Source organism: Jaculus jaculus, chromosome 3 (assembly GCF_020740685.1).
Source record: "Jaculus jaculus isolate mJacJac1 chromosome 3, mJacJac1.mat.Y.cur, whole genome shotgun sequence".
NCBI classification, from domain to species: Eukaryota; Metazoa; Chordata; class Mammalia; order Rodentia; family Dipodidae; genus Jaculus; species Jaculus jaculus.
The window spans coordinates 11,167,801-11,194,514 of NC_059104.1; the positions used below are offsets into that span (position 1 = coordinate 11,167,801).

Below are 26,714 nucleotides of genomic sequence, written 5' to 3' on the forward strand. Positions count from 1 at the left end.
GAGAAGACAAAATGAGTCTGTGAAGCTGGCACTGTTACTTTTATCAACTTGGCTGGAGAGACCAAACTGTGTGAAGCATGAACAGAATTTCTCCGTGCCTGATGGTTATTGAATAATATATAGATTTATTGCCTAGTGGGAAGTGACTTTCAGCAGTATGCTTGGGGCTCACTCTCAAGATAACCTGCTTTGATAACATTCACTACCCAGGTCTTCCTTCCTTGGCTGAATGAATTGACTAATCTCCCCTCTCTCTGTCTCCCCATGCCATGCCCCCTCTCCACGCCCAGGTGACATTAAAGATGCTGCTCCTGACCGTGGTTGTCAGCATGTATAAAAGCTTCTTTATCATCGTGGGCATGTTCCTCTTGCTGTTGTGCTATGCTTTTGCTGGAGTTGTCTTATTTGGCACTGTGAAATATGGAGAGAACATTAACAGGTTTGTGTAGGTTTATCTTCCTCTTCATGTATCAATCCAACTTTTTGTAACAAAATCATGAGTGGAAATTTCAGTTTCAGCCGGGCGTGGTGGTGCGTGCCTTTAATCCCAGCACTTGGGAGGCAGAGGTAGGAGGATTGCCATGAGTTCAAGGCCACCCTGAGACTACATAGTGAATTCCAGGTCAGTCTGGGCTAGACTGAAACCCTACCTCGAAAAACAAAACAAAAAAAAATCAGTTTCTTGGCTATTAGAGACCAGGGGTAGAAGAAAAGAAAAACAATCGGTTGGAAATTGAAATAAACAAAGCAGATATATATGCATATCTACATATACATATGCAATTGACAAGGACATGCATGTTTACTTTAGAGCACTTAGAACTTTCAGAAAAAAGAAATAACACATAATTCTACCAGTCCTCAGAAATAACCACTTCTGAATTCCACCACTTTTTTTTGGAAAAGGGCTTTCTCTTTTTTTATCTTTTTGTTTGATAAAAGCTATTTTTAAATAAATTTCTTTTTCAGCAAAATATGGAAAGTTAGAACCAACCAAATAATTTTTATGTGAAAATCATTTTTCAAACATTAGCTTCCAATTTACATTAGCATCTCATAGTGTTGTTTTTAAAAGGTCCCAACACAAGAACATATATACAAATGTGCCTTAATGAAAAGAAATGACTCAATACACAGCTACTAATCCTCTCATGATCCAAGTTAAAGAGGGTCTGGCTTTCCCCTGCCATAGCCCACACAGTTGCTCAAGATGAATGCCAGTGAATCAGAGACCATGGAGGAGTTGGTGCCAGGCAGACATACTTACAGGAAAGGACAAGCGACACCTAAGAGGGTTTAACCTTGTAAACCACAACTTATTAACCAAATTTGATTATCTGTGCTGGTGATGAGAAGCCATACTGCTTCATGACAAACTGTTATATTATTTCACATTCTATTTTTTTTTCTTAAAATAGGCATGCAAACTTTTCTTCTGCTGGCAAAGCTATTACTGTATTGTTCCGAATCGTTACAGGGGAAGATTGGAACAAGATTATGCATGACTGTATGGTAAATGTCTACTCATCGTTGTCAGTGCCTTGACTTAGACCCAGCATGTAATATGGCAATGCAATTTGATGGTATCCTTGCTAACATCAAGGCCTTGTGTAACAAAATGTATATCCTGGCCTTTTAGTTTATAAATTGCATTTGAATGTTATAATATAAAATATATTAGCTATTCACAGAACCCAACTTGAGCTATTGCAGTTATATTTAATGACTATTCAATATGTGAGCATTGTTCTTTCCCTCCCATCCTTAATATCTCGGTAGTTGAAATAGAGGTATGCCACTTCTTTAACTTATTCAATCAATATTCACCAAGCTCCTGGTTTGTCCTGGACCTTGTACCAGGTGTTCAGTCTTTATAGGTCCCTTAAGGCTATCAAGGGCTCTGAGCCACTCATTTGGAGGCCTGCTTCCTCCAGGATAAGACTTTATCATCCTACTGGTGTTGATGTTGACATCAGTTTCCTCTGACACCGTGTTCCTGCAGCACTCCACACTTGTCCTTCAGAGAATGCATCACAATCTTAGAGAATTGCTGGCTCAGACTGCTTTATTTCCTTCCTCTCTCACCTGATATGCGCCAGTGATGTCCTGAATTTCTGCCATGATAGACATCTGTGCTTTACAGTTCAGGAAGCCACTAGCTGCCACTAGCTGCATGGCCCCATTCAACTATTGAAATATGGCTAGAGGAAAGGGTCTGTGGTGTAATGGCCAGCACTCAGAACTCTGAAATGTCGCTACTGACTGATATAAACCAGGACAGGGTTTCAGGGTTGGCACTTTACTGGGTCCCTAAAGAATGGAAGAGCCCTTCCTAACCTGAATGGTGTACTTCTCTGAAGCAACCTATAATGGTGCCTTAGGACAGAGGAGTATTCCTTACATAATTTCACCATGAACCCCTTATCTTTACTCTGACTTCCTAAATCTTAAACCCATTGCCTAATTCAGGAAAATGTTTACATGAATTTTTATTTGACTTTCTGTAGTTTGGTCCTAGTGCCTAATGAAGATACCAGGAAGAGTATCCCACAGAGAACACCAGTTCATTTTCATTGTGCTTCTAACAATGGCAATGAACTTGGGATTTTACAAGACTAAGAGCATAGCAAAAAAAAAAAAAAAAAAAGAAGAAAGAAATATTCTCTTTTATTTTTGCTATAGATTATATATCTGATTAATGTGTCTTTTTGCATGATGACTTTGAATAAATGTATATTATCGAGAATATGCTCATTGTGAATGAAAGTCAGCAGAAGTCAGAGACAGTCTCCTCTCCTTGTATCTTCTCCATCCTCTTCCCCATGACCACACAGGTTCAGCCTCCCTTCTGCACCCCAGATGAATTTACATACTGGGCAACGGACTGTGGGAATTACGCTGGGGCACTGATGTACTTCTGTTCCTTCTATGTCATCATTGCCTACATCATGCTGAATCTGCTCGTAGGTAAGAGATGTTCGTTGAATATATATATTTTTTTTTCATCTCTTCAAACTCAGGTCCTTAGATAATTATGTACAATTTTCAGGTAATTATCCAGGATTCCTTGGGGTGTGTGTTTCGTGGCATTAATTATAAATTGTTGCCTCTTGACTCAAGAGCTGAAAAGGCCTGTGAAAGGCGTGTAAATGACAGTTGATTGCAATTTCAAGAGTCGTACCATTTATTATGATCGTTAATTCCCAAAGAGCTCTTCCCATGGGTTGAGTTGAACATATAGCTAGGAGGGTTACTTGACTTTTATAGCCTAGAAATACCACATTTTATTTATTTATTTTTGAAATGTACATTTCATTCACCCAGCTATGCCCCTCCTCAGAACCCAACATGACCCCTCAAAACTGCCCTGGAACTCTCAAGAGTTAAAGCCAGTTGGCACAAATGTCTATATAAAGTGTGTTTTTGCTAATGTAACCCTCATGTTTTGGAAAGGCAAATGCTGGATAAAACATAAAATATGCCAACTTGGAAATTGAGAAGCATTTTAAAACTTGGCTTTATAATGTGAGTGATAAAAAAAAATCTATTATTTTTAATAGATGTTTTACTTCTTCTTTAAAATAACAGGTTAGCATACTTGTCTAACATTTGAATTTCTCACTTCCTTTTTTCTTTAGCCATAATTGTAGAGAATTTCTCCTTGTTTTACTCTACTGAGGAGGACCAGCTTTTGAGTTATAATGATCTTCGCCACTTTCAAATCATATGGAACATGGTGGATGACAAAAGAGAGGTAGGGCCTGGGCAGACAGCTCAGCTGACAGAGTGCTTGCTTCGTATGCGGGAAGCCCAATATTTGATTTCCAGCATTGCATCAACCAGGAATGGGAGTACCTGCCTGCAATCTCGCGACTTGGCAAGTAGAGGCAAGAGGATCAGGAGGTCGGGCATGTTCAGGGAGGCATGGCCATAGGCTGGATCCGAAGCCCATAGTCTTCATGAGTTTGAGGCCCACCTGGGCTACATGAAACCCTGTCTCAAAAGAGAGGTAGAAGAGAGGGCCATTATTTCATGTTCCACCCCAAAGAGACGTAGTGACATACATCACAGGTCTCGTGGTTGATGATGGACTCATATTGAATTTGAAATTGTCATCAACAATTCACATGAGTATACAGCGCAAACTGAGGGACAGAACAGCTCTTCCCCAGGTCCTTTCCAACCACAGGCATTTTGGTGTTCAGACTGGTGGAAGGCTGGTGTGGAAAGGAAGCCATTAACAGCCTCACAGGATTCTTTCTGAGGTTCAGGCAGGAGAAGGGGGCAAATTGTGCGGCCTCACGGTGATGCAGCGCACACTGCCAATCACTTCAGCCCCTGGCAGGCAGCTGGATGAAAACTCACGGGGGTTTTAAGTGCTATTTGAGAGGTGGGAGTGTAGCTCAGTGGCAGAGCACTGGCATGTGTGAGGTCCTCAGTTCAATGGCGAGTAACACCATCACTAAGGAAATAAATAGTGTCCCGACATGGTTATCTTGAACTATTTCTGTGTTTGTATGTGAATGTTTATCCATAAGTGTAGCAGACAGCTTCAGTTTCACTGAGATGAACTTCCAGACCAGGCACAGTTATGGAGGAAGGGATATTTATTGAAGCTTACAGATCCAGGGGAAGTTCCATAAATGGCAGAAGAAGCTGGCCTGCCTTCACAGGCCCAAGCAGAGAAAGAGAGAGAAGCACAAGCCTAAAGCCAAAAGCCACAGCACACTTCAGGAACTCCAGCTAGGCACACTTTGCATATCTTTAGATTGAAACCTGAAACCCACCACCACACCTTAAGATCCACCCAGTGACACTGCCTCCAGCCAGGTGGCTGCAGATGCAAACTACAAACAAATAAAAAAAACTGAATATATTGGGGGGCATCTATTCAAACCACCCCAATAAGCTTACCTGAGTTACGGAGATTTCCTAAGTTAGCCAGGGCATTAGCATTTCCCCTTCTTCTCCTCATCTCCCTATCTACTTTCTTCCTTCTCCTTGTCAGCCTCCTCCATCTTCTTCCCTCCCTTCACTCCTTTCTTGATTTCTTCATCATCTTTGCCAACAGTCAGGTACAAGTGTAGGCAGAGGAGTGACCACGACGGTAAAGTTCCCATGGTCACGGAGTCTTTATCGTCTAGTAAAGGGAGACAATCTGGTCAAGTGTGAAATAGTACCATCAGTGCAGGTTGAGCATGCCTCACCCACAAACCCAGATAACGCTTCCAACTCTGAAGTTTTCGTTTGTTTGTTTTGTTTTCATTTTGTCGAAGGAGGGTCTCGCTCTAGCCCAGGCTGACCTGGAATTCATTATGTAACCCCAGGGTGGCCTTGAACTCACAGTGATTCTCCTACTTCTGCCTCCTGTGTGCTGGGATTAAAGGCGTGTGCCACCATGGCTTGAATTTTTTTTTTTTAATTTAGTTATTTGAGAGCAACAGACAAGAGTTAAGGAGGGAGAGAAAGAGAGAGAGAAAAATAATGGGCGCACCAGGGCTTCCAGCCACTGCAAATGAACTCCAGACGCTTGTGCCCCCTTGTGCATATGGCTAACTTGGGTCCTGGGGAATTGAGACTCGAACTGGGGTCCTTAGGCTTCACAGGCAAGTGCTTAACCTCTAAGCCATCTCTCCAGCCTGTTTTGTTTTGTTTGTTGATCACCAACACATCATCTGGATGGGAAAACCTACACCCGATTTCATGTGACAAGTCACAGTCAAAACACTGGTTCACTAATAATATTATATGAAAGCGCCTTTAGGGTAAGCGGATAAGGTGGATGCGAAACACAAATGAGTGCCACACACCTGGAACCCCAGCACTTGGCAGGCGGAAACAGGAGGGTCAGTAGCTCTAGGCCAGCCTCAGCTGAATAATAGTGAGTTCGTAGCCAGCCAGGGCTATGTGAAATGGTGTTTCAAAAACAAAATACATAAATGACAGACTTTATGAACACACTGGAGAAGGTGAAAAGCTAAAGAGGGGTTGGGAGTCATGGTGAATCCTTGAGCAGGGATGGTCACGAAGGCCCATGTAAGGAGGTGATGTTTAACCTCACACCTGAGAAATGAGGGAAGCTTAATGGTGGGAAGACCTGAGGAAGGTCCAAGAACAGTTGGAGGAAGAGCTGAGAGTGTAAAGGCAGGCAGCCAGTGTAGATTCTGTCAGTGAAGGTCCTGGCCACGACCCACTTTGGTGTACCTCTACTTGCAGCTACACACACACACTCTCTCCAGTCTCTTGAGATCTTTTGAGGTAGTGTCCCGTGGGTGTGGGACACCTGACCTGGCTCTTTTGTCTCATCTCCGTGACTGCTACCACTCTCTAGACCCTGCTTCACCTAGTACGCACCGAGCAGGACCCCCTGCAGTCACGATGACGGGCAGGATCCCCCCTTCACCAGGGCTCATCTGAACATGTAGGCTGGGCTGCTGTGGCCGGCAGGCTGTGTGACCTGGGAGGGAGCCACACCGTCTGGAGCAGACAAACCTGGGAGCCTCTTTGTCTTATGTGTGAAATGTTCTGACTAAAGAGAAGACCTGAAAAGATGCTGCCTTTCGATGGAAGACCCACTCATAGCAGACGTTAAGAAATGTCTAGCATCCAGATGAATTGACGAGGAGGACTGACCACCTGCGTGCTACCCATTGTTTTGTGGGAGAACGTCATGAACCCTTTCAACAAGTGTGTGGGTGGAGACGGGGATGGGTTGGTGAGCATAAGCCCTAGATGCTGCCTGCAGGTAAAGACACAGAGGTGCTCCCCCAACCCCGGCTCCACGGGCTACAGCATCCTGAAAATCCACAAAACCAGAGAACACTAGCAGAAACTCACTGCTCAGAATTTGTCCCATGTTCTTTATATATATTATTTATTTATTGGAGAGAGAGAGAGAGAGAGAATGGGCATGCCAGGACCTCCAGCCACTGCAAACAAACTCCAGATGCATGTGCCACCTCGTGCATCTAGCTTATGTGGGACCTGGGGAATCAAACCAGGGTCCTTTGGCTTTGTAGGCAAAATGCCTTAACCACTAAGCCATCTTCTCTGGCCCTCCTTTTTTTTTTATTTTAGAGGGAGCAAGAGAGAGAGAGAGAGAGAAACAGAGACAGAAAAGAGATAATTGGCATGCCAGGGCCTCAGCCACTGAAATCAAACTCCAGATGCTTGTGCTACCTAGTGGGCACGTGTGAACTTGCACTTGCCTCGCTTTTTTGCATCTGGCTAACGTGGGATCTGGAGAATCAAATATGGGTCCTTAGGTTTTGCAGGCAAGCGCCTTAGCCATAAAGCCATCTCCCTGCCCCCCATGTTCTTTAACACATGCAATTCCATCTAGCCTCCAGAAAGTTCAGTGACTCCCTACTTGGGGCTAGCTATGCTGTTCTTGTGAGAAGCAGCTCCTATTTCTACCTTTTGTTGTTTGTTTACAGTTTGGTTTGGTTTGTTTTGATTGAGGAAGGGCCTTATTCCATAGCCACGTCTGGCCTGGAACTGAGTATGTAGCCTAGGCTCCCTTCAAATTCCTGACGACCCTCCTGCCTCAGCCTCCCAAGCTGCGTGGATTACAGGCTCAGGGTTTTGTTTGGCCATCTTGGTTACGTCCTTGAAAAGAGATCTTCTAGCATATCTCTGGGGCCTCCAGATGACTCTGTGGTCCTTGTGCTGTCCCCCCCCCCAGGGTGTGATCCCCACTTTCCGAGTGAAGTTTCTGCTGAGGCTGCTCCGCGGCAGGCTGGAGGTAGACCTGGACAAAGACAAGCTCCTGTTTAAGCACATGTGCTACGAGATGGAGAGGCTGCACAATGGCGGGGATGTCACCTTCCACGACGTCCTGAGGTATGTTCGAGGCAGTGTCCACAGGCCAGCTTCGGAAAGCCGAGCTCAGGCCAGAAACAAGAGCTGTGACTTCCAACAGCCTGCAAACACACTTAGCCAGAATGCTGAAAACCCGAAGCCCACATTAGCATGCTTATAAGGCAGGGTCGCACTTCCCATGCACCAAGAGGCATTTCTTGTTGTCCCTGAATGATTGTGTGTAATGGGTGTGTCACACAGGAGGCTTGGGAGGGTTGGCTTGTCATCCTGGAAGGAGAGATAAAAAGGACTTGGGAGAGCACAGTGCCGCCCTCCTTTATTCTGGGAATAGGTGCTATCCTGTAAGAGTTAAATAATTTGTTCATGGTCCCTTGGCTCCCATAGTAGGAGAGAGCTAAAAGTCAGACCTTCTCAGACAGACAGGCTCAGCAAAAATCTATGTAGCCAGCTGTATGAGAGTTGCCCTGCTATTGCTGAAATCATCCCATTTTCCAGGCATATAGTGAGCATTTTGGTAGGACAAAGGTGTAGGCCAGGCTCTGCTTTTCATTCACTCTGCGTTAATTTCTTAATGATGCCTTAACAAAGTACCCACAATGCAGTGTAATTATGAAAAAGTACCCACAATGCAGTGTAATTATGAACCAGAAATGTATTGTTCATAGTTCCGGAGGCAAGGAGTCTGAGGTCAGAGAGAAGGCAGGCTGGGTCCTCACGAGGCTACAAGGAAGAATCTTTTCCAGTTCCCTCCCTGTGTTTCTGGTGGTTTCCTGCTGATGTTTGGCTTCCATAAAAGCAGCACTGTGATCTCTGCCTTCATCTTTAGAGGGCATCCCCCCGAGCAAGCTATCTTAGATTAAACCCCCAACCTACTCCAGTACAATTTCATCTTAACTAATTTCATGCTCAATAAACACTTTGTACCTAAGACCCCAACTTTCTGGAGGGAATATACTTAACCTTAAATATCTTTTAGACAGGATACCACAGATAAAATTCAGATGTTCATGACTTACAAAAGAGAACAACTACATTGTGTTTTCAGTAATCACTCCTTAAAAGGCAGCTCTTTCTTCAATGATGAATCTAGTCGACAGACCACAACAGTAACAAAAAGCCATGATTCGTCACCAGTTTTCAGATCATATTACTAACTGCCTTGGCTGTCATTTTAAAATATCATTTATGTGCCAGCAGTACTTCTAAGTGACAGTGTTGTTTGACCTCAGCTGCATGTTACTTAATGGAACAATACAAGACTTATGTCCCCATATTGCCACCTTTGTAAAGAAAGTAATTTGAGAAATGCGTTTCATTCTATTTCTTCATAGTCATGTGCATTTCATTGCATGCACTTAGAACATTATTCAAAAAAAGGGCTTCACAGGTTCCACTCTCAGAGGCATCCTTGACTGGCAGTAGCTTTCTCACTCACGTTGCAAGTACCTGACAAGTGAAGTATTGGGCACTATGTCAAAACTTTTCAGACCATTCTGAAAACCATTTGTGTCCAGGTCAGATCAGACGAAGAAGGATCTTGGGAAAGTTCCCTAAAGTTTGCCTCCCAGTATCATGTCTTCTATGAACAAGATAAAACATGCACACACACACACACACACACACACACACACACACACACATGCACACACACTCACACTCAGAAAAGAAGGGATAGGAAATACATGTGAATAACACAGGTGTCACATCTTTCCAAATTCTGGACTTTACTCACAGTGGCAAATTGTTTTCAGGTTGGAATGTGAGACACACATACCCATTCCTGTCATTAGCAATGTTCATCCAGACTCTCTGGAGACAAGGACCTCGGTTCGATTCCCCAGGACCCATGTAAGCCAGATGCACAAGGTAGTACATGCGTCTGGAGTTCATTTAGCGTACCTGGATGCCCTGGCGTGCCCCTACTCTGTCTACACCCCCCTTCTGTCTTTTTCACTCTTTCGCTCAAATAAGTAAATAAAAATAAATAAATAAAATATTTTTATAAAAAGAGCTCCTGAGCTGGGAAGATGGCTCAGTCAGTCACGCATTCGCCATGCATGCAAGCATCGGAACGTGGGTTCTGACCCCCAGCACCCATGTGAAAGCTGGGCAGGGCTGTGGTACACCTGTAATCCCATCACTAGAGAGACAAAGACAAGGGGTCCCTGGAGCTTTCTGGCTGGCTAGACGAGCCAAATTGGTGAGCTCTGGATTCAAGTAACAAAACACATCTCAATAAATAAAGTGGAGAGTAATTAAAATGTCCAATATCAGGCTGGAGAGATTGCCTAGCAGTTAAGGCACTTGCCTGCAGAGCTGAAGGACTCAGGTTCAATTACCCAAGACCCACGTAAGCCAGATGCACATAGTGGCACAGACATCTGCAGTTTGTTTGTGGTATCTAGAGGCCCTGGCATGCCTATTCATTTTCTATATCTCCCCCTCCTGCCCCCAAATCAAATAAATAAAATACCAAAAAAAATGTAAAAACATATCCAAGGTCAACCTCTGTCCTCTGCATGAAAGTACCTACCTGCACACACACCTACATGCACACCTGCGCACACACACACACCAACACACACAATATGCACAGACACGTGTTAAAAAGAGAGGCACAAGCAAAGTCAGCAGTGGTGGGGCCCCTTTCTACTACACTAACTGAGTACAAGACACAGAAGTTAGGTGACAACAAGAATCTTGATGAATCAGAGGACATATGAGCATTTAATGAGTAAGTGTACTATTTTTCTAATTTTTTTTGATTTTAGAGAGAGAGAATTGACACACTGGAGCCTCAGCCACTGAAATTGAACTCCAGATGCTTGCGCCACCTAGTGGGCATGTACGACCTTGCGCTTGCGTCACCTTTGTGGATCTGGCTTACGTGGGATCAGGAGAGTTGAGCATGGGTCCTTTGGTTTCTCAGGCAACCACCTTAACCACTAAGCCATCTCTCTAACCTGAGCGTGTAGTATTTTTCCCCCTCAGTCACACCCTAGATATTAACTCAGTCCATCATTGGATAACACAGATGCCAAGACCATGCTTATGCTACATGTTACAAGAGAAGGGAGGTGCAAAGATGGCATAGCCAGCTGGTAAGGGGTGGTATCAAATTGCTACACTGGTTGGCTTAAGTAATGTGTTCACTGGACTTCAAAATATATGAGTGTGGGCTGGAGGGATGGTTTAGTAGTTAAGGCATTTGTCTACAAAGCCAAAGGACCTGGGATCAATTCCCCAGGACCCACGTTAGCCAGATGCACAAGGGGGGCGGCACGCATCTGGAGTTCGTTTGCAGCAGCTGGAGGCCCTGGCGTGCCCATTCTCTCTCTCCCTCCCCCTCTTCCTCTGTCAAATGAATAAAAGTCCAGCCCCAGATGAACTGGACCGTGATGCCCCTGTGCCCCTCTATCGCCAGCATGCTCTCCTACCGCTCTGTGGACATCCGGAAGAGCCTGCAGCTGGAGGAGCTGCTGGCCCGGGAGCAGCTGGAGTACACCATAGAGGAGGAGGTGGCCAAGCAGACCATCCGCATGTGGCTGAAGAAGTGCTTGAAGCGCATCCGGGCAGTGAGTGAACGAGGCGCACGGGACGGGGAGGCGGGAGGTGGGGCTGAGCCCTGTCTCTGAGGAAGAGGGAGAGAGTATGACCAACTGCCGTGATCACACTCTGGCCAGCCCAGTGCCCTCATGCCACATCAGATTCAGGGCGCTTAGGGCATCAGAGGTCACCCCATCTAGCCTGTTTCCCATCAGCATATTTCTATAATATAGCATGGAGGCTTAGGAAGCCATTTATGGATGCTAAAATATTCAGCATCTCCACTTACTAAATTCGATGTACAAAATCCCCAAAATATCTACTGAGACTGAATTCGCAAAACTGCTTTTAAGTTGTGACAAAAGGTCTCAACATATGGTTGATGATGCTGTTTGGTTTCCAAAGACCACACCTCTCGTGGTATTTTAACGAGAAGTGTCTGCCGCTTCCTGAACTGTGGATTTATAAGATACTCCATAGGAACGAACGACGTGGCGTATGATGACATATCCTGTGTTCTCAACAAATGTTTCTATTCGGAAATTCCTCTTATGAAGGCTTTTCACTTGTACTTCACACACAGAGAAGAAAACCAAACATAAGCACTTAATATGTAATAAATGTTTATGTTTACATAAAGGGTTTTTTTGTTGTTGTTAAATCAGAATACCACTACCAGCTTTGGTAATATGCATTTCTATTAGAGTATAACAAGTGATCCCCAAGAAGAATAACCCTCAGCCTTGTAGACCAAGGTTGTAGTGGCTAGTTTTCTTGCTGACAAAATACCTGACAACTGGGGCTGGAGAGATGGCTTAGCAATTAAGGTGTTTGCCTGCAAAGCCAAAGGACCCAGGTTCAATTCCCCAGGACCCACGTAAGCCAGATGCACAAGGGTCACATGCATCTGGAGTTTGTTTGCAGTGGCTAGAGGCCCTGGCGTGCCCATTCTCTCTCTGACTCTCTTCTATCTCTCTCTCTGCTTGCAAATAAAAAAAAAAAATTAAATACCTGACAACTTAAGAAATGAAGGGCTTATTTTAGCTTACAGCTTAAGATTTCAGTTCATCACAGAGGAGGAAGCATGGTGACAGGAACTTGAGACAGCTGGTAACATTGCGTCCACGGTGGGGAAGCAGAGAATGGTAAATACTGGTACTCAGGTCGCTCTCGCCTTTTTACACAGTCCAAGACTCCAGCCCACAGAATGGTGCTACTCACTGTTAAAGTGGGTCTTCTCACCTTAATTACCCTAATCACAATCATCCTGCACACACATGCTCAGAGGATCGGTGATTCTAGACCCTTTCAAGCTGATAGTCACTATAAAACATCACAAAGGTCAACTACCATTATGGCCCAGCCACAGCTGGCTTACAGTAGCTTTTCTGCTCCAGGGCTAGCACATGCCCACTACAAGCCCTGACAGGGTACAAGGATCCTGACCAGGACAGCAACCTGCTGAATTGACCTACCAGGCTGACCTGTGAAATCTAGAACCAAGATAGCGGAAAAGATCCCCTCATCTGCTCAAGGCTCTCAGACACTTACAACTGGAAGGATGAGAAAAGTTTGGCAGTGGTTGGATAAGCATGGAATAAAATAAAGGAGAGATAAAATAGAACACCCACATTAGTAATTTATAATAAAATATGTGCCAGTACCAATGACCATAAATAATCTGATGTTTATGCACATGAATAAAAGGAAGGGAAGGTCTCTCATCTCTAAGCATCATTTTCTATCAGTGTTACTGCTCTAGTTCACATCCTTCTTTGAAAGTTCCGAAGAGGTCAACCATCCCTCAGATCATCAGGGAAGGAAAATGGAAATATGACTGGCTGGGGTGCAGGGTAGAGAGGCTGGGCAGGGTACTGCCTCACTTAACAGGCTACACTCCCTCCACAGAAACAGCAGCAATCCTGCAGCATCATCCACAGCCTCCGAGAGAGCCAGCAGCAAGAGCTGAGTCGGTTCCTGAGCCCTCCCAGCATCGAGACCACCCAGCCAAGCGAGGACGCCAATGCCGACAGCCAGGATCGCAGCACACAGCCTGAGGTAGGACGTGGGTGACCTTCACCCCAGGGTATCCTGTGGGATTTCATCCTGGTCACACAGACATTTCACACAGGGCAACAGTATTTCTCAGGATCTTTTGGTTTGTTGCAAAATAACCAAACCACTGACAATACCTGCATCCAGATGTTTCTGCTGTTGCCAAGTAGGACTTCGTTAAGATTAGCTCCAAAGATTCTGGTTTGTGTGATGTGTTAGCTTTTCATTGCTTGGCAAAATACCTGAGATTGGGATGGAGAGATGGCTTAGCAGTTAATGTGCTTGCTTGCAAGGCCAAAGGACTTTGGGTTGATTCCCCAGGACCTATGTAAGCCAGATTCCCAAGGGGGCACATGTGTCTGGAGTTCATTTGCAGTGTCTGGAAGCCCTGGTGTGCCCATTCTCTCTCTCTCTCTCTCTCTCTCTCTCTCTCTCTCTCTCTCTCTCTCTCTTTCCTTCTCTCAAATAAATAAATATAAATAAAATATTGTTAAAAATACCTGAGATAATCAACTTTGGAGGAGAGATGGTTCACTTACTACTCTGAAGTTTGAAGGTTTTAGTCCATGAGTAGTCGATTCATTGCTTTTGGGCCTGTGATGTGATAGAACATCATTGTGGGCATGTGGAGGAAACTGCTCACTCCATGATGGAAAGGGAGCAAAAGAGAAACAAGCAGTTCCAGATCTCCATTTCAAGGTCATGCTGTCAATAACCTGACCTCCTTTCAGTAGGTCCCACTTCCTAAAGGCCCCACCAGCGTCTGTCTACCTTTCAGAATCTTCAATATAGGTGTCTTTGCATTCAAGATGCAAGATGAGACAATGTCACTATCCTGAGTGTTGTTTGCTTCTTTTGTCTAAAGGACTGTCATTACTGTAAATGCTCAATTTGAGTACAGAAATAGAGGCTGCCTTAGAAAATCATGGTTTACATGAAGCTCTGCCCTGAATACTTTCTTCCATTCAGTAAGTCATGGAAAGTTGCAGTTAAGTCAGCAAAATGTGCTTGCAGCCTCTCCAATAATCACATGCATTAAGATTCGTCCTATGCAGCGATGGAACATATGGAATACAAGATGACTCAAGGAACTTCTGTTTACTAACAGACAACCTGTTTTCATGCCCAAACTTCATCTGCATCTCTATTAAATACAAAACACAAAAGCACAGGGAGCTACCAGCATCAGGGGGAACCCTGTGCTGTGAGAAGCGGCTGGTGGGGCAGGGGGTGGGATGCCCCGTTATGAGGCTGTAAGAATGAATCAAAGATAATCATGCCCAGCTCATTGGAGCCACCTAGCAGTTCTGAGCTCGTGAAGTGTAGCAAGCAGAGCAGTCAGGGTCCTGGGACAGACTCTGAAGCCTATGGCTTCATAGCCCAGTGGAGACTTCAAGGTCCTCTTGTGCCCTGGCTCAGTTTAGGGTAGTTATTGGCACCCCCACCTGCCTCCAACTACATGGACTTCTATAGGGACAGTCAGCAAAGGGAATAAGGAGTCCACAGTGGCCTTGAAAGATGTCTGTCCTGAAGTCAGCTGGTAATGCCTTATATAGAAAAGACAGGTGAGGTCAGTGCACACACTGAGACACCGCCAGTAAGGCAGAGGCAACGATGGTTGAAGAGCCTGAGAGGCAAGTGCAGAAGCCTAGAGGGTGTGCTGAAGCAATGTGAAAACCTGGACATTGGTTGGAGAGAGCACCATGTTGGGTGAGCCAGAGATGGGACACCTGGGAAGTTGTCAGTGCTCAACTGTCCTCAGCTTCGTCCAGCCCAGGCCCATCACAGAGTTCTTCCTGCCAAGACACTTCTGACCTCTGGGCTAACAAAAGTCTACAGCCTCAAACCAGCCATCTCTGACACCCCGTGTCTCCCTATACTGACTCTCCTGCTGTGTTTGCCAGTCAAGGTATATGAAATCAGTGATGCCCTCATAGGCAAAACGTAGGAGGTAGAAACCACTCGGGAATGCTCAAGAAAAGGCATGGCCTGGAGATCTGTGTCCTGTTGTCTTCTTGGGCAGCACTGGCTCCTTGGCTTTCCTCAACTCTTTCTACCCATATTCATATTTTCTTTCCCTCCTATGGATGTGAAATCCATGTGATGCTTGCCACTTGTTTTGAAATACATTATGGAGAGAGGGAGAATACGTGTGTGTGTGTGTGTGTGTGTGTGTGTGTGTGTGTAAAGAGAGAGAGATACCAGGTCTAATATATCTCAAGCTAGTCTCAAACTCACTATGTAGTTAAATATGACCTTTCACTTATGATCCTCTTGCCTCCACCTCCCAAGTGCTGGGATGCTAGGTGTACACCACCATGCCAGGTTCATGCAGTGCTGAGATCAGACTTGAGGTTTTGTACATGCTAGGCCAGCAACCTACCAACTGAGCCATGTCCCCAAACCCCCACTGGCTTTGCTGCTGTGCTTCTTCCTTTCTTAACATAAAAAGAAGACCTTGATCCATGCAGAGAGGAGGAGCGTGGCATTAAGAAAGAAATTGCTTAGCAGTTAAGGTGCTTGCCTACAAAGCCTAAGAACTCATGTTCAAATCTCCATGTCCCACATAAACCAGACACACAGTGACACAAGCATGCAATATCACACATGAACACAAGGGGGTGCACATGTCTAGAGTTCATTTGCAGTGTCTGAAGGTCCTGGCATGTCAACTCCCTCCCTCTCTCTCTTTCTCTCTTAAAATAAAAAGAGTCATAACATATACTGAGATCATTTTCCAGAATGGGTGAGAGCACATGGTTTTTATTTCTCTGCGCCTGGCTTATTTCACTTAATTTGATGCCATCCAGGTCCATCCATGTCACAGGCTCTGATGTTCTGTGGATCAGGTTAATAACTACCGTGTGTCAATGAGATTTCTCATTGCCATAACAAAATACCTGACAAAAGCAACTTATAAAAGAAACGGTTTATTTGGGTTCATAGTTTTGGAGTACAGGCCATAATGACTCGGGAAGGCAGGGAAACAAAAGAATGAACTAGCTGGCCGCATTGCATCTACAGTGAGGAAGCAGACAGAGATGAATGGTGAGGCTCCTCCTGCTTCCTCCATTTCATCCAGTCCAGGACCGCAGCTCATGAGATGGTACCTCCCACATTCAGGGTGAGCCTGCCCTCCTCAATTAAACCTGTCTGGAAACAACCTCACAGGCATGCCCAGAGGTTTGTGCCAGAAACCTACCAAGTTGATAATCAAGAACACCCATTACATATAGTCTGCCACAATCTCTGGTGTATTTCAAAATAATTAGAAGAATCCCAAGCTTCTCACACGTTGAGACGATATGTGTTTGAGGAGACAGAAATGTTGATTGCCCTGATTCATCATTGCCCCTTGTATACATGACCTGATTTTCAGACTTTCATGCTGTACCGCATGCAGATATATCAACATTTTGTGTCAGTTAAGCTTTTTGAACAAGAAGAAAGACCCACAGCTGCTTAATTCCTCTCCCATGCAGACAAGCAGCCAACAACAGCTCCTGAGCCCCACTCTGTCGGATAGGGGAGGGAGTCGGCAGGATGCAGCCGATCCTGGGAAACCCCAGAGGAAGTTTGGGCAGTGGCGTCTGCCGTCAGGTAGGTACATCAGTCTTGCCCATACTGACTGGGGTAGTTGAATGCTATTTACAGTCCTTGTGTGTTTGGGGTCTTTGATTTCATCTATGCACATCTGCATTCATCAGCTTTCCATTACAGGAACTGTGATAATCAACTTGAAAAGAGGGAAGGTTTATCTGGGCTCACAGTGCTGGAGGTTTCAGCCATGGTCCGTTAGTCCATGGCTTTTGGGCTTCTGTTGGGGATGATGTAAGAGCCTGATCACCACACCACAACCAGGGAACAAAAAAGGGATAGAATAATGTCCCACAATCTCCTTCAGAGCATTCCCACAGTTGGCCTAACTAAACCCTACCACTGAAAGTTTCCACTACTTCCCCGCAAAAGCACAAATTCATACAAAGCATCCAACATTTGGGCCTCTGGGAGATATTCCAGCTCCAGACAGGGTGTGTACATAATTATTCAACAGACAGAGAAACAATGAACATGTATCCACTTGTCAGAAACACTCTCCTCAAAATAACTTCTCTAAATATGACTATATTGGCCCTCATTTTCAGTTTACATGGCTGAGAAGACAGCACCTGTTAACAACATGAGATGCTTCAGCCAAGATCCAGAGAGAAAGGAAGGAAGAGGTTTCCAAGGGCTTCCTGGGTACATTCAAGGCATCTCAAACACGGGGCAAACTTAATCTATGAAGTAATGGGTAGATATAACCATTCAGAAGAATGCCACGGAGTTCTCAGAAAAAAGACTCGGGACTTGCTATATCCCAACACACACTGCACAGTGGGGCTTGTCACGGATCATCCTATAGTCTTCTTTCCCTCAAGAACACTAACGATAATAGCTGGCTTTTATTTTATGTGGCACTGACTGATGCCTATAGGCCAGTAGTACCCCAGGGGCATCGCTTGTGTCCCCGTGCTTAGTCCTCACAGTTCTCTTCTCTTCCACATTTTACTGATTCGGTAAGGGAATTCCCTGCCTGAGTCGTGTGGACAGCCAGCATCATCACATGAACAGACAGTCAGGGAGGAAGGAAGAGCAGGGTGACACACAGCTAGTGTCTTTGGCACCTGCTGCTCTCCCTCGATGTCAGGGACCAGTGTGAAGTAGGGCTTCACCCCGTCCTTTCACGGCACCCCACTTCTGCCCCGTCCAAGTGAGGAGACACGTGCCTGCAGATCCTTCTGTGTGTCTGTCCCACGTACGTGGCAGGACAGCTTCCACTTTGAAGCTAGAGCTGCCCCAAGGGAAAATATGCTTTCTCACACACAAGAGTTTAAGTTTTCAAGGATCAGAGAGCACCAGCCTTCTTGCCACATGGCTCGGGCAAATACACAAGTGACATGAAACAAGAGCGAGTGGCTTTTTCATGACAATGTGAAGATCCCTCAATGATAGGCTGAGAAGTTTTAATTTCATCCTGTAGGTCATTAGGAGACAGTAAAGAGTTCCAAGCAAAGATGACATTTAAAACCCATGCTTTAGGAAGATTGATTTAGCAGCAGTCAGAAGAGAATCATCTCTGGCAGTGTCTGGTGACAGGTGACAAATTTGAGGATGTGACACCAGTCTGGACATGAGAATGAGGGCATGGACCCAGCTGAAGGTCCCACACCACAGGGAGATGAGAGAGAGGACCTGAGACGCAAGCTCCGCCCTTGGTGTTCACTTCTACGGATGAAAGAAAGACACACGTCCAGTGTGTCTCCTCTGGTCCGTGTCTTCGTAACCCTAATGTCAAAAGTGACAGGGACACACTCCTGGGAGACTCGTGAGTTTTAAGGGGACACAGAAAAGAGCATGCATTCTAAGGGGGTACCAACGATGAGTCAGGTATCACACTACGCACGTTGTAAAGTCATCCTATTTAATCTATTTGAATTCTGTTAACCTATCTTAATAGTAGACCGAGGGCACCTGCATTCTATGCATTTCACAAGGGAGGAAATTTTGGTTCAGAGACATGAACTTGCCAATGGCTACATACAAGTAACACGGGGGACCCAAAACTAAGGTCATCAGAACCCAACGCTACCTCCTCTCTCCACGTACTCAAGGCCACCCTCCTGTTCCTTACCTTGAACTACATCACCTCTCTTTTCCTTCTGTTCTGTTCTTCCTTTGTATGCATATGCCAATGCATACAACCTCATGCACACTTCTTTGACCATTCAATTTTACCCAATTGAAACCGTTAGTGATTTCTGGTTTTTGTAATTTCCCCAGAGCCAACAGCGCACTTTTCTAAGTGTTAGTAGCTGTCCGTGAGCATAGTTTGAAAAGTTTGAAAGAGTCAGTGCTGAAAAAGTTTCTTACTTAACATCCAGAGGTAGATAGGACTTGGGAGCCAAAAGCATTACGGATCAGAATACTGGGCTTTTTCAGGAAGTAATGCCCCAGGATAAAGCAACAGTGAGGTACTCACGGGACTCTCTTGTTAATTCCACAGCACCAAAACCAATAAGCCATTCGGTGTCTTCGGTCAACCTCCGGTTCGGAGGAAGGACGACCATGAAGTCTGTTGTGTGCAAGATGAACCCCATGCCCGACGCAGCTTCCTGTGGCTCGGAGGTTAAGAAGTGGTGGACAAGGCAGCTGACTGTGGAGAGTGATGAGAGCGGAGATGACCTTCTGGATCTTTAGGGGGAAGTCTGGGCGGAAGGAAGCCAAGTGGGGGAAACTGTTTTCTAACCTTCCCTGTCATTGTCCAGTGAGCGATCTGCAATTGTTAGTGACTTAATTTCAGCTCAGCACAGGATTTTTAAAATGGACTCTTATCCTTTCACAGGAGGGGACTGTCGACGCTGTGTGTGTGTGTGCGTGTGTGTGTGTGTGTGTGTGTGTGTGTGTGTGTGTGTGTTGGACTATTATCTTGTAGTCAAGAACATTTGGGGTTGGAAGTGCGGGTCAGTGGTAGAGCACTTGCCCAGTGCAAATCTTATGTTTGATCCCCAGTACCAGAGAGAGATAAGAGAAAGACAATTTGTGTAGTGGCAGTATTGAAGCTAGAAACATCAAACATAGGTCATTCAAATATTTCATTTATTCTGTGTGATCTGAGACATGGCCTCTTAGGAATCGTTAGTGTTATTATTACGCTGAAAAGAGTGCTAAAGCCCAAAGTGGCTGATATTTATGGTACTTTAGTTTACTTTGTCCCTCTTTCCAGTAGAAGTTTTCCTCTCTGGAGAATTTGTTATTTATGATTGATCTGAGAAGGGCAGCACTGCACTCAAGCTAAAAGGATAGTAGTTCCAAAAACTACAGGTTCTGAATTTTAACAAGTATATTATTTTTCTCATGTTTGTTTTTTTTTTTAATGTGAAAAACGTATTAAGGTAGCAGATGAGATAGATTTCTGTCTTCAGTGACTCTAATAAGAGTCGCCTGCTTCTAATAAAGCTATTTGTGCGGGTCCCAGGCTGGGTACTTTGTCCAGAATGCTCATTGGTGTAAGATAGGTCTGCAGGAAGATTACTTGAGATGTGTGGTGTTACAAAAACGTCTAGTTCCTTGGGGCTGTGGAGATGGCTCACTCAGTAAAGTACTTGTTCTGCAAATATGAAGACCCGAGTTCAGATCCCCAACATGCGCATAAAAGCCCGCCATTCTGCTACCTACCTGTAACCCCAATGCTGCCAGGCAGGAACAGGAGGATCCCTAGGGCTTGCTGAACTGCTAGTCTAGCCGAGTTAGTTAGCTCCAAGCTCAGCGGGAGACCCTGTCTCAAAAATAATTGGGAGAGCTATTGAGGAAGACCCTGGGTATTGACCTGTGGCCTCCACATACACACAGTATATCTTAGATACCTGCATAGGCAAAAAGATGTTCAGTGTCTCTAAAATGCTTTGAATAAATTAATTTAGAAAGAAAAAAAGATTAAAGCATAAACACGCCTATGATCCCTGAACTCTGGAGGCTAAGGTAGAAGGTTCACTGTGAGTTCCAGGCCGGCCTGGGCTACAGAGTGAATTCCAGGTCAGCTGGTGATAGAGTGAGACCCTGACTCACGAAGTTAAACAGAGAGGAAGACACACAGAAAAGCAACCAAGAAAGAACAAGTGAGCTAAAACTAATATCAACTCACTTAAAAATATTTACATGCGTGATGTCTGTCGCCGTTGGCTTTATGACTTACCCGAGGCTATGGCCATTTTGCTCTGATCCCTGAGAGATATCATGTGTCCCACCCAACACACTATTATATTACTACACTAGGTTCAAGACGACTCCCCTGCTACCAGCATCTCCTATGGGGGGTGGGGGGAAAGCCACCTTGTGAAACTAACTCCGAATCCCATTTTGGCATTCTACAACGTAACTTTACTGTTTTACGTATCAGTGGCCCATGTCCTGAAGGAAAATCAGAAATGCCAAGTTGGTCGGGCTTACCTATATTGTCACTGCTGATTGGGACTTGCTGTTTGGATGATTTTGGTTAATTAATTAATTAATTTATTTATTTATTTATTTATTTAAGAACGAGGGAGGCAGGTAGAGAGTGCTAGAGATGGGGCGCCCCAGGACCCCCAGCCACTGCAAACTAACTCCAGACACATGCGCCCCCTTGTGCATCTGGCTCATGTGGGATCTGGATAACTAAACCTGGGTCCTTTGGCTTTGCAGGCAAGCGCCTTAACTGCTGATCCATCTCTCCAGCCCTATGTTTGGATGATTTTTAACAGACTAATTAGTTAAGAATCCTCTGACTCCTATGTTGCTTTATGATTTTGTTTTAACTTAACTTCCTCAAGTAGCTAAATATCACATCCCTTCTATATGACAGTCTGTTGTTTATATGGATGAATTGTGACCATGAGGTGTTATTTAAGTTAGTGCAGCCAGAAGGAACTTCGCTCGGTTTTATGTTCATTTGGAATTTACTTTTTGTACATAAAAACTAAATATTGTATTTATAAAAGAATTTACTCGGAATGTTGATCGTTTTAACTTCCTTCCTTAGGTGTATGTAGCAGGGGTGAGTTGGCTGTGATGGCGGGAGCGGGGAAACACTTACGTAGCTGGCATGCTGCAGACCCTGTTTTGAATATGCAGTCCGTAATGGTTTGGCAGAAACACTGCCCCTGGTAATCATTTCGGGTCAAATCCCCGAACCACAATACTCCTTTTACATTTATGCTGGCAGGGTTGAGTGAGCCGAATGCACCTTCCAGTAATCCCACAGTAAGACAGGCAGAGCAGTCAGTCACTGCCATGGAAGGGGTCTGTACTAGTGCTGCAAAAAAAAGAAAGGAAGAAAGAAAGGAAGAAAGGAAGGAAGAAAGGAAGGAAGGAAGGAAGGAAGAAAGAAAGAGAGAGAGAGAGAGAGAGAGAAATACAAGATTTTATTCTGGGCTCATCACAATTGAGGAGTCCAACTTCATTCTCACTGAACTACGGAGCGCTCCAACGTCTGTAACATGCTCAGGAGGGCATCCTAATTACTCATCCCTCAGCAAAGCAAGGACAGAACAGTGATGCATTCCAAGCCACAGCACGTGCTCAGTTAAGTGAGTGCACATTTCCTGGGGTCTGATGTCACCCCGTGATCTTCCTGAAGCAGATAGAGCAGAGGCAGTTCAGAATAGACAGGTGCCACCCTTTTGAGATGTCACCTCTCCGTACACAGAATGAGTCAGTGGTGCAGACGGGAAAACCAAGGTCTCCAAGTTCTTTGGTCTGTAGGGAATCAGTTTCAGTAACAATCCTGTCTTCATGCCAACTACTGCCTTGAATTAAAGGAGCTGTTAGGTCCAAGGGCACTGGAAAGCCTCAGGGATAGAACACTCGATACTCAATGCTCAGGCCCCTGGAGAGAACAGACCACCTATGCATGTCCCATATGCCCATAGGGCAGCTTAAAGGGTGGGGAGTTCAAAACCACAGAGCTGACGCCATTCACCTATTCCTGGTCGTTTCCATACCAACGTCCATCAGCAATGACAGGTTGTTTGTGCCCCATAATACTAACTAAGATGAGGACACGTGGAAGGAAAGCTACTTACTATCTTAGAGCCCCACATGGATCCAGTGTCTAAGCTGGTTGAATGTTGTCTCTCTGTCTGTTCTTCTCCATTTTTTTTCTAAATTTTTTTTTGTTTAATTTTATTTATTTATTTGAGAGCAACAGAGAGAGAGAGAGGCAGAGAGGAAGAGAGAGAATGGGCGCGCCAGGGCTTCCAGTCACTGCAAACGAACTCCAGACGCATGCGCCCCCTTGTGCATCTGGCTAACGTGGGACCTGGGGAATCTAGCCTCGAACCGGGGTCCTTAGGCTTCACAGGCAAGCGCTTAACCACTAAGCCAACTCTCCAGCCCTGTCTGTTCTTCTCCTTGTTGGAAGCAGCAAACTAGGCATCAAGCGGGGTTCAATTTATTGTGTTGCATGAATGGTCTTTCTCAAAAGGTCGTTGGAAGGCTCCCCAAACTTTCACTGAGTAAAAGCAGCCATGCCTTACTGGACATCGGGATGAAGAAAAGAATGCTTTGTTCCCCACTCTCCTTGGCTTATCCTCATGTTACAGACTGAACTCTTAGCCCCTGGTATCTGTGAGTGAGGCCTCGTTTGGAAATATGGTGCTTGCAGAGGTAATTAGTGGTGGTGAAGTTATTCTAGGGTGGAGGATCTTTAATGCAGTACGATTGGCTTGCTCATAAGAACAGACCCACAGGCGTATAGAGAGGGGCCATGTAAAGATAGAGGCAGAAACAAATGGTCCACTAGCCAAGGGACACCAGGGACTACTAGAGGCAAGAGAGGATCCTCCCACAGATTGCCAAAGGAGCCTGGCCAGCAGAATTATGAGTCTGAGATCCATTGTTACAGTAGCCCATGAAAACTAATATACACTCCCAAACTCACTCCAGCCCCCAGAGACAGCTCACTTCACCCCACTGTTTCAAGAAACTCGATTTGGAAAACACCACTACAGATCAAAAATCTCTTTTATATTTGTTTGATTGTTCAGAATGCTTTGAGACAGAGAAAGAAAAAAGGAAAGTGGGGGGGGTCTTACATAAGTCAGGCTGGCTTTGAATTACCTGTAGAGCTGAGGATGACCTTGAACTCCTGCTTTTCCTGCTTTTCCTGCCTCCACCACCACGTGTTGGGATTACAAGTGTGCGCCACTGTGCCTGTCCGAAGATTTTGAGCCTTGGAGTGAGACTGGTTTTTCAAGTTTGGCATTTACAGTTCCTTTCTTTGGAAGCTTAGGTGAATCTTAGACTCTCTCTGAGGTGTAATTAAGCCACCTTTTGAAAAAAAAAATATATATATATCACTAGCATGATGACCTGATTTCAGATCCCCCCACCACATAAAAAACTGCCAGGCCAGGGCTGGAGAGATGGTTTAGCAGTCTGAAAAGCCTGAGGACACAGGTTTGATTCCATAGGACCCGCGTAAGCCAGATGCACAAACTGGCGCATGTGTCCAGAGTTCGTTTGCAGTGGCTGGAAGCCCTGGTGCGCTCATTCTTTCTCTCTCTTTCTCTCTGCCAGACCATCAGGCTTTGCAATAAAACAAAGCCAGATGCACAAAGTGGCATATGTGCCTGGAATGTGTTTGCAACAAGAGGACCTGGGGTGCCCACTTCCTCTCTCTCTCTCTCTATTTCTTTCACCTGCCCCCACTGCTTGCAAATAAATAAAAATATTTTTTTCAACTGCCATGCATGGTGGCAAAGGCCTGTAATCCCAGCACTGAGGAAGTGGAGACGTGAATTCCTGGGGCTCACTGGCTCACAAGTCTGGCTGAAGCAGGCTTAGACAGAGACTGTCTCAAAGAAGAGGTGGAGAGTGACTGAGGAAGACCTCCCCCGACATCATCCTCCAGCCTCTACATACATGCACACATGCAAATACACACATGCATTAAAAAAAAAAAGAACAAAAAGCAGAGGACTTTCATTTACTTGAAAGGTTCCCGAAGTTTGCTAGATAGGCTCCATGTGAGCCGACAGCAACGTCGTCTGAATCACTAGCCAGTGAGCTATTTCCCCTTCCAGAATCCTCGGTTGGCCAACTGTTAGCTTTTCCTTTCCTCAGATAAGATGAGTCAGTTCTAGAAACTTCCTCGGGCCGAGATTGAAACAATGAACTGATCAGGAGGCCAAGTTTTCTAGAAAATTCCTTCTAGCCGGGCGTGGTAGCGCACACCTTTAATCCCAGCACTCGGGAGGCAGAGGTAGGAGGATCGCCATGAGTTCAAGGCCACCCTGAGACTACATAGTTAATTCCAGGTCAGCCTGGACCAGAGTGAGACCCTACCTCGAAAAACCAAAAAAAAAAGAAAAAAAAAAGAAAATTCCTTCTGGCACCACTCCAAAAATACACCCCCAAAATAATGGTGAGTTCTCTCTCTTGTCACTTTTTTTTTCTTCTTTATTTCAGCTTTTCCACGGGGTGACATCTGGGTAAAGAGAAATCTTATAAACGACAGTGTCCTGAAACCTTAGTGTTCAATTTACTGTGCAACCCTTTCAAGGCTTTGAACCCTCCCGAGATGAGGGAAACAGAAATGCAGCTGACAAGTCTGACTCTGCCTCAGCTTGTGTTGAGAAACAGTTGCAGCAGAGAGCTCACGGGTCCCATGGCTGGGCTGGTCACTCTTCAGGGTCCTGTCAGCCCGGACAGACCATGGGATACATTCTCAGGTTGTCTCACATTGTGCGTGCATTGTACCCAAGCCATTAAACAAGCTAGAAAGAGTCCTGGTAAGTAAGCTGTTGCCCAAGATTCCAGCACACAGAGGCTGTTGGCACTGCAAAGGAGAAAGCACCAGATGACATTGCTTGGGATGAGCTAAATCGCCGGCTTCCCCTCCCCTTCCCATCAGGACAGCGCTGCCGGTTGGTTTCCCCCGGGGATTTCCAACCTGGGTTTCTTGGAGCAACAGGGTGGAGGGGCAGTTAGGAGGACAGAATGAGTTTGGGGATGTATGTTAGAGAAGATGAAGTCCCTCCTCATACAAGCCTTCCACCTGTCATGCAGACTTCAATCCTCCCACCCATGAAGTACCATCGAGTGTTTGCGGCTGCTCCCCTGCCTCGGATCCTCTCCTCTGTGCACCTGGCCTGCACTCCCCCGATGGATCTCACACCTGCCGCCATTTGGCTCATTCCAGTTTAGCCCCTGATTTGCCTTTCCTCGAATGGCTACAAGTTCTTCTGAACTTTGGCCATTTCCTCTGTCCTGAATCACCCTGAATCACCCTTTCTACTCCTTCATCTGATTAGACTACCTCCTCCGTTCTGCAGCGCTCAACTCATTTTCTTACAGGGAGATGCCTCCTTGTCTGTCAACTCCTACTTCTGCCCATGGTCTTTGTGGTAATCGTCTGTTGTATATAATTACTTGTTTGAATCTTCTTTGGCAATTGCCTTCCCTAGGGCACAGTATTTCCAGGGAGTAGATAGATAGATGGATGAAGATGGAAAAATCTTACGTATCCCTTTACACTGACCCTCCATCTTCCTGCATATCCATGCAGTCTATGTCCTCACATCAGTACTGTGTTGCATTATAAAATGTCCTCCATATGCCTCAAGTGTTTGTGATTAAGCTTCCTACTTAGTTCTCAGCTAGTGGGGCTGTTATGCCCAGTTCTCGGTGCCCCCATTGGCCACCAAGGAGAAGCAAACATGTATGCAAAGGCAAGGAGCTTTATTTCGGGCTTAAGCTCTGACTCTTGACTC

The 26,714-nt window shown here is 45.3% G+C and overlaps 1 protein-coding gene across 2 annotated transcripts in view; it reads left to right on the forward strand.

The window, feature by feature from the left end:
• Positions 1–21,568, forward strand: part of Nalcn (sodium leak channel, non-selective) — a 332,253-nt gene extending 310,685 nt beyond the window's left edge. For both annotated transcript variants that reach the window (XM_045146251.1, XM_045146252.1), the window contains exons 36-44: positions 291–439; positions 1,419–1,512; positions 2,835–2,967; positions 3,639–3,754; positions 7,685–7,842; positions 11,246–11,396; positions 13,276–13,425; positions 16,905–17,022; positions 19,469–21,568. In XM_045146251.1, coding sequence (XP_045002186.1) covers positions 291–439; positions 1,419–1,512; positions 2,835–2,967; positions 3,639–3,754; positions 7,685–7,842; positions 11,246–11,396; positions 13,276–13,425; positions 16,905–17,022; positions 19,469–19,662 — 1,263 coding nt within the window. In that variant the 3' untranslated portion in view covers positions 19,663–21,568. The remainder of the gene's footprint in view (positions 1–290; positions 440–1,418; positions 1,513–2,834; positions 2,968–3,638; positions 3,755–7,684; positions 7,843–11,245; positions 11,397–13,275; positions 13,426–16,904; positions 17,023–19,468) is intronic.
• The last annotated feature ends 5,146 nt before the right edge of the window (positions 21,569–26,714 follow it).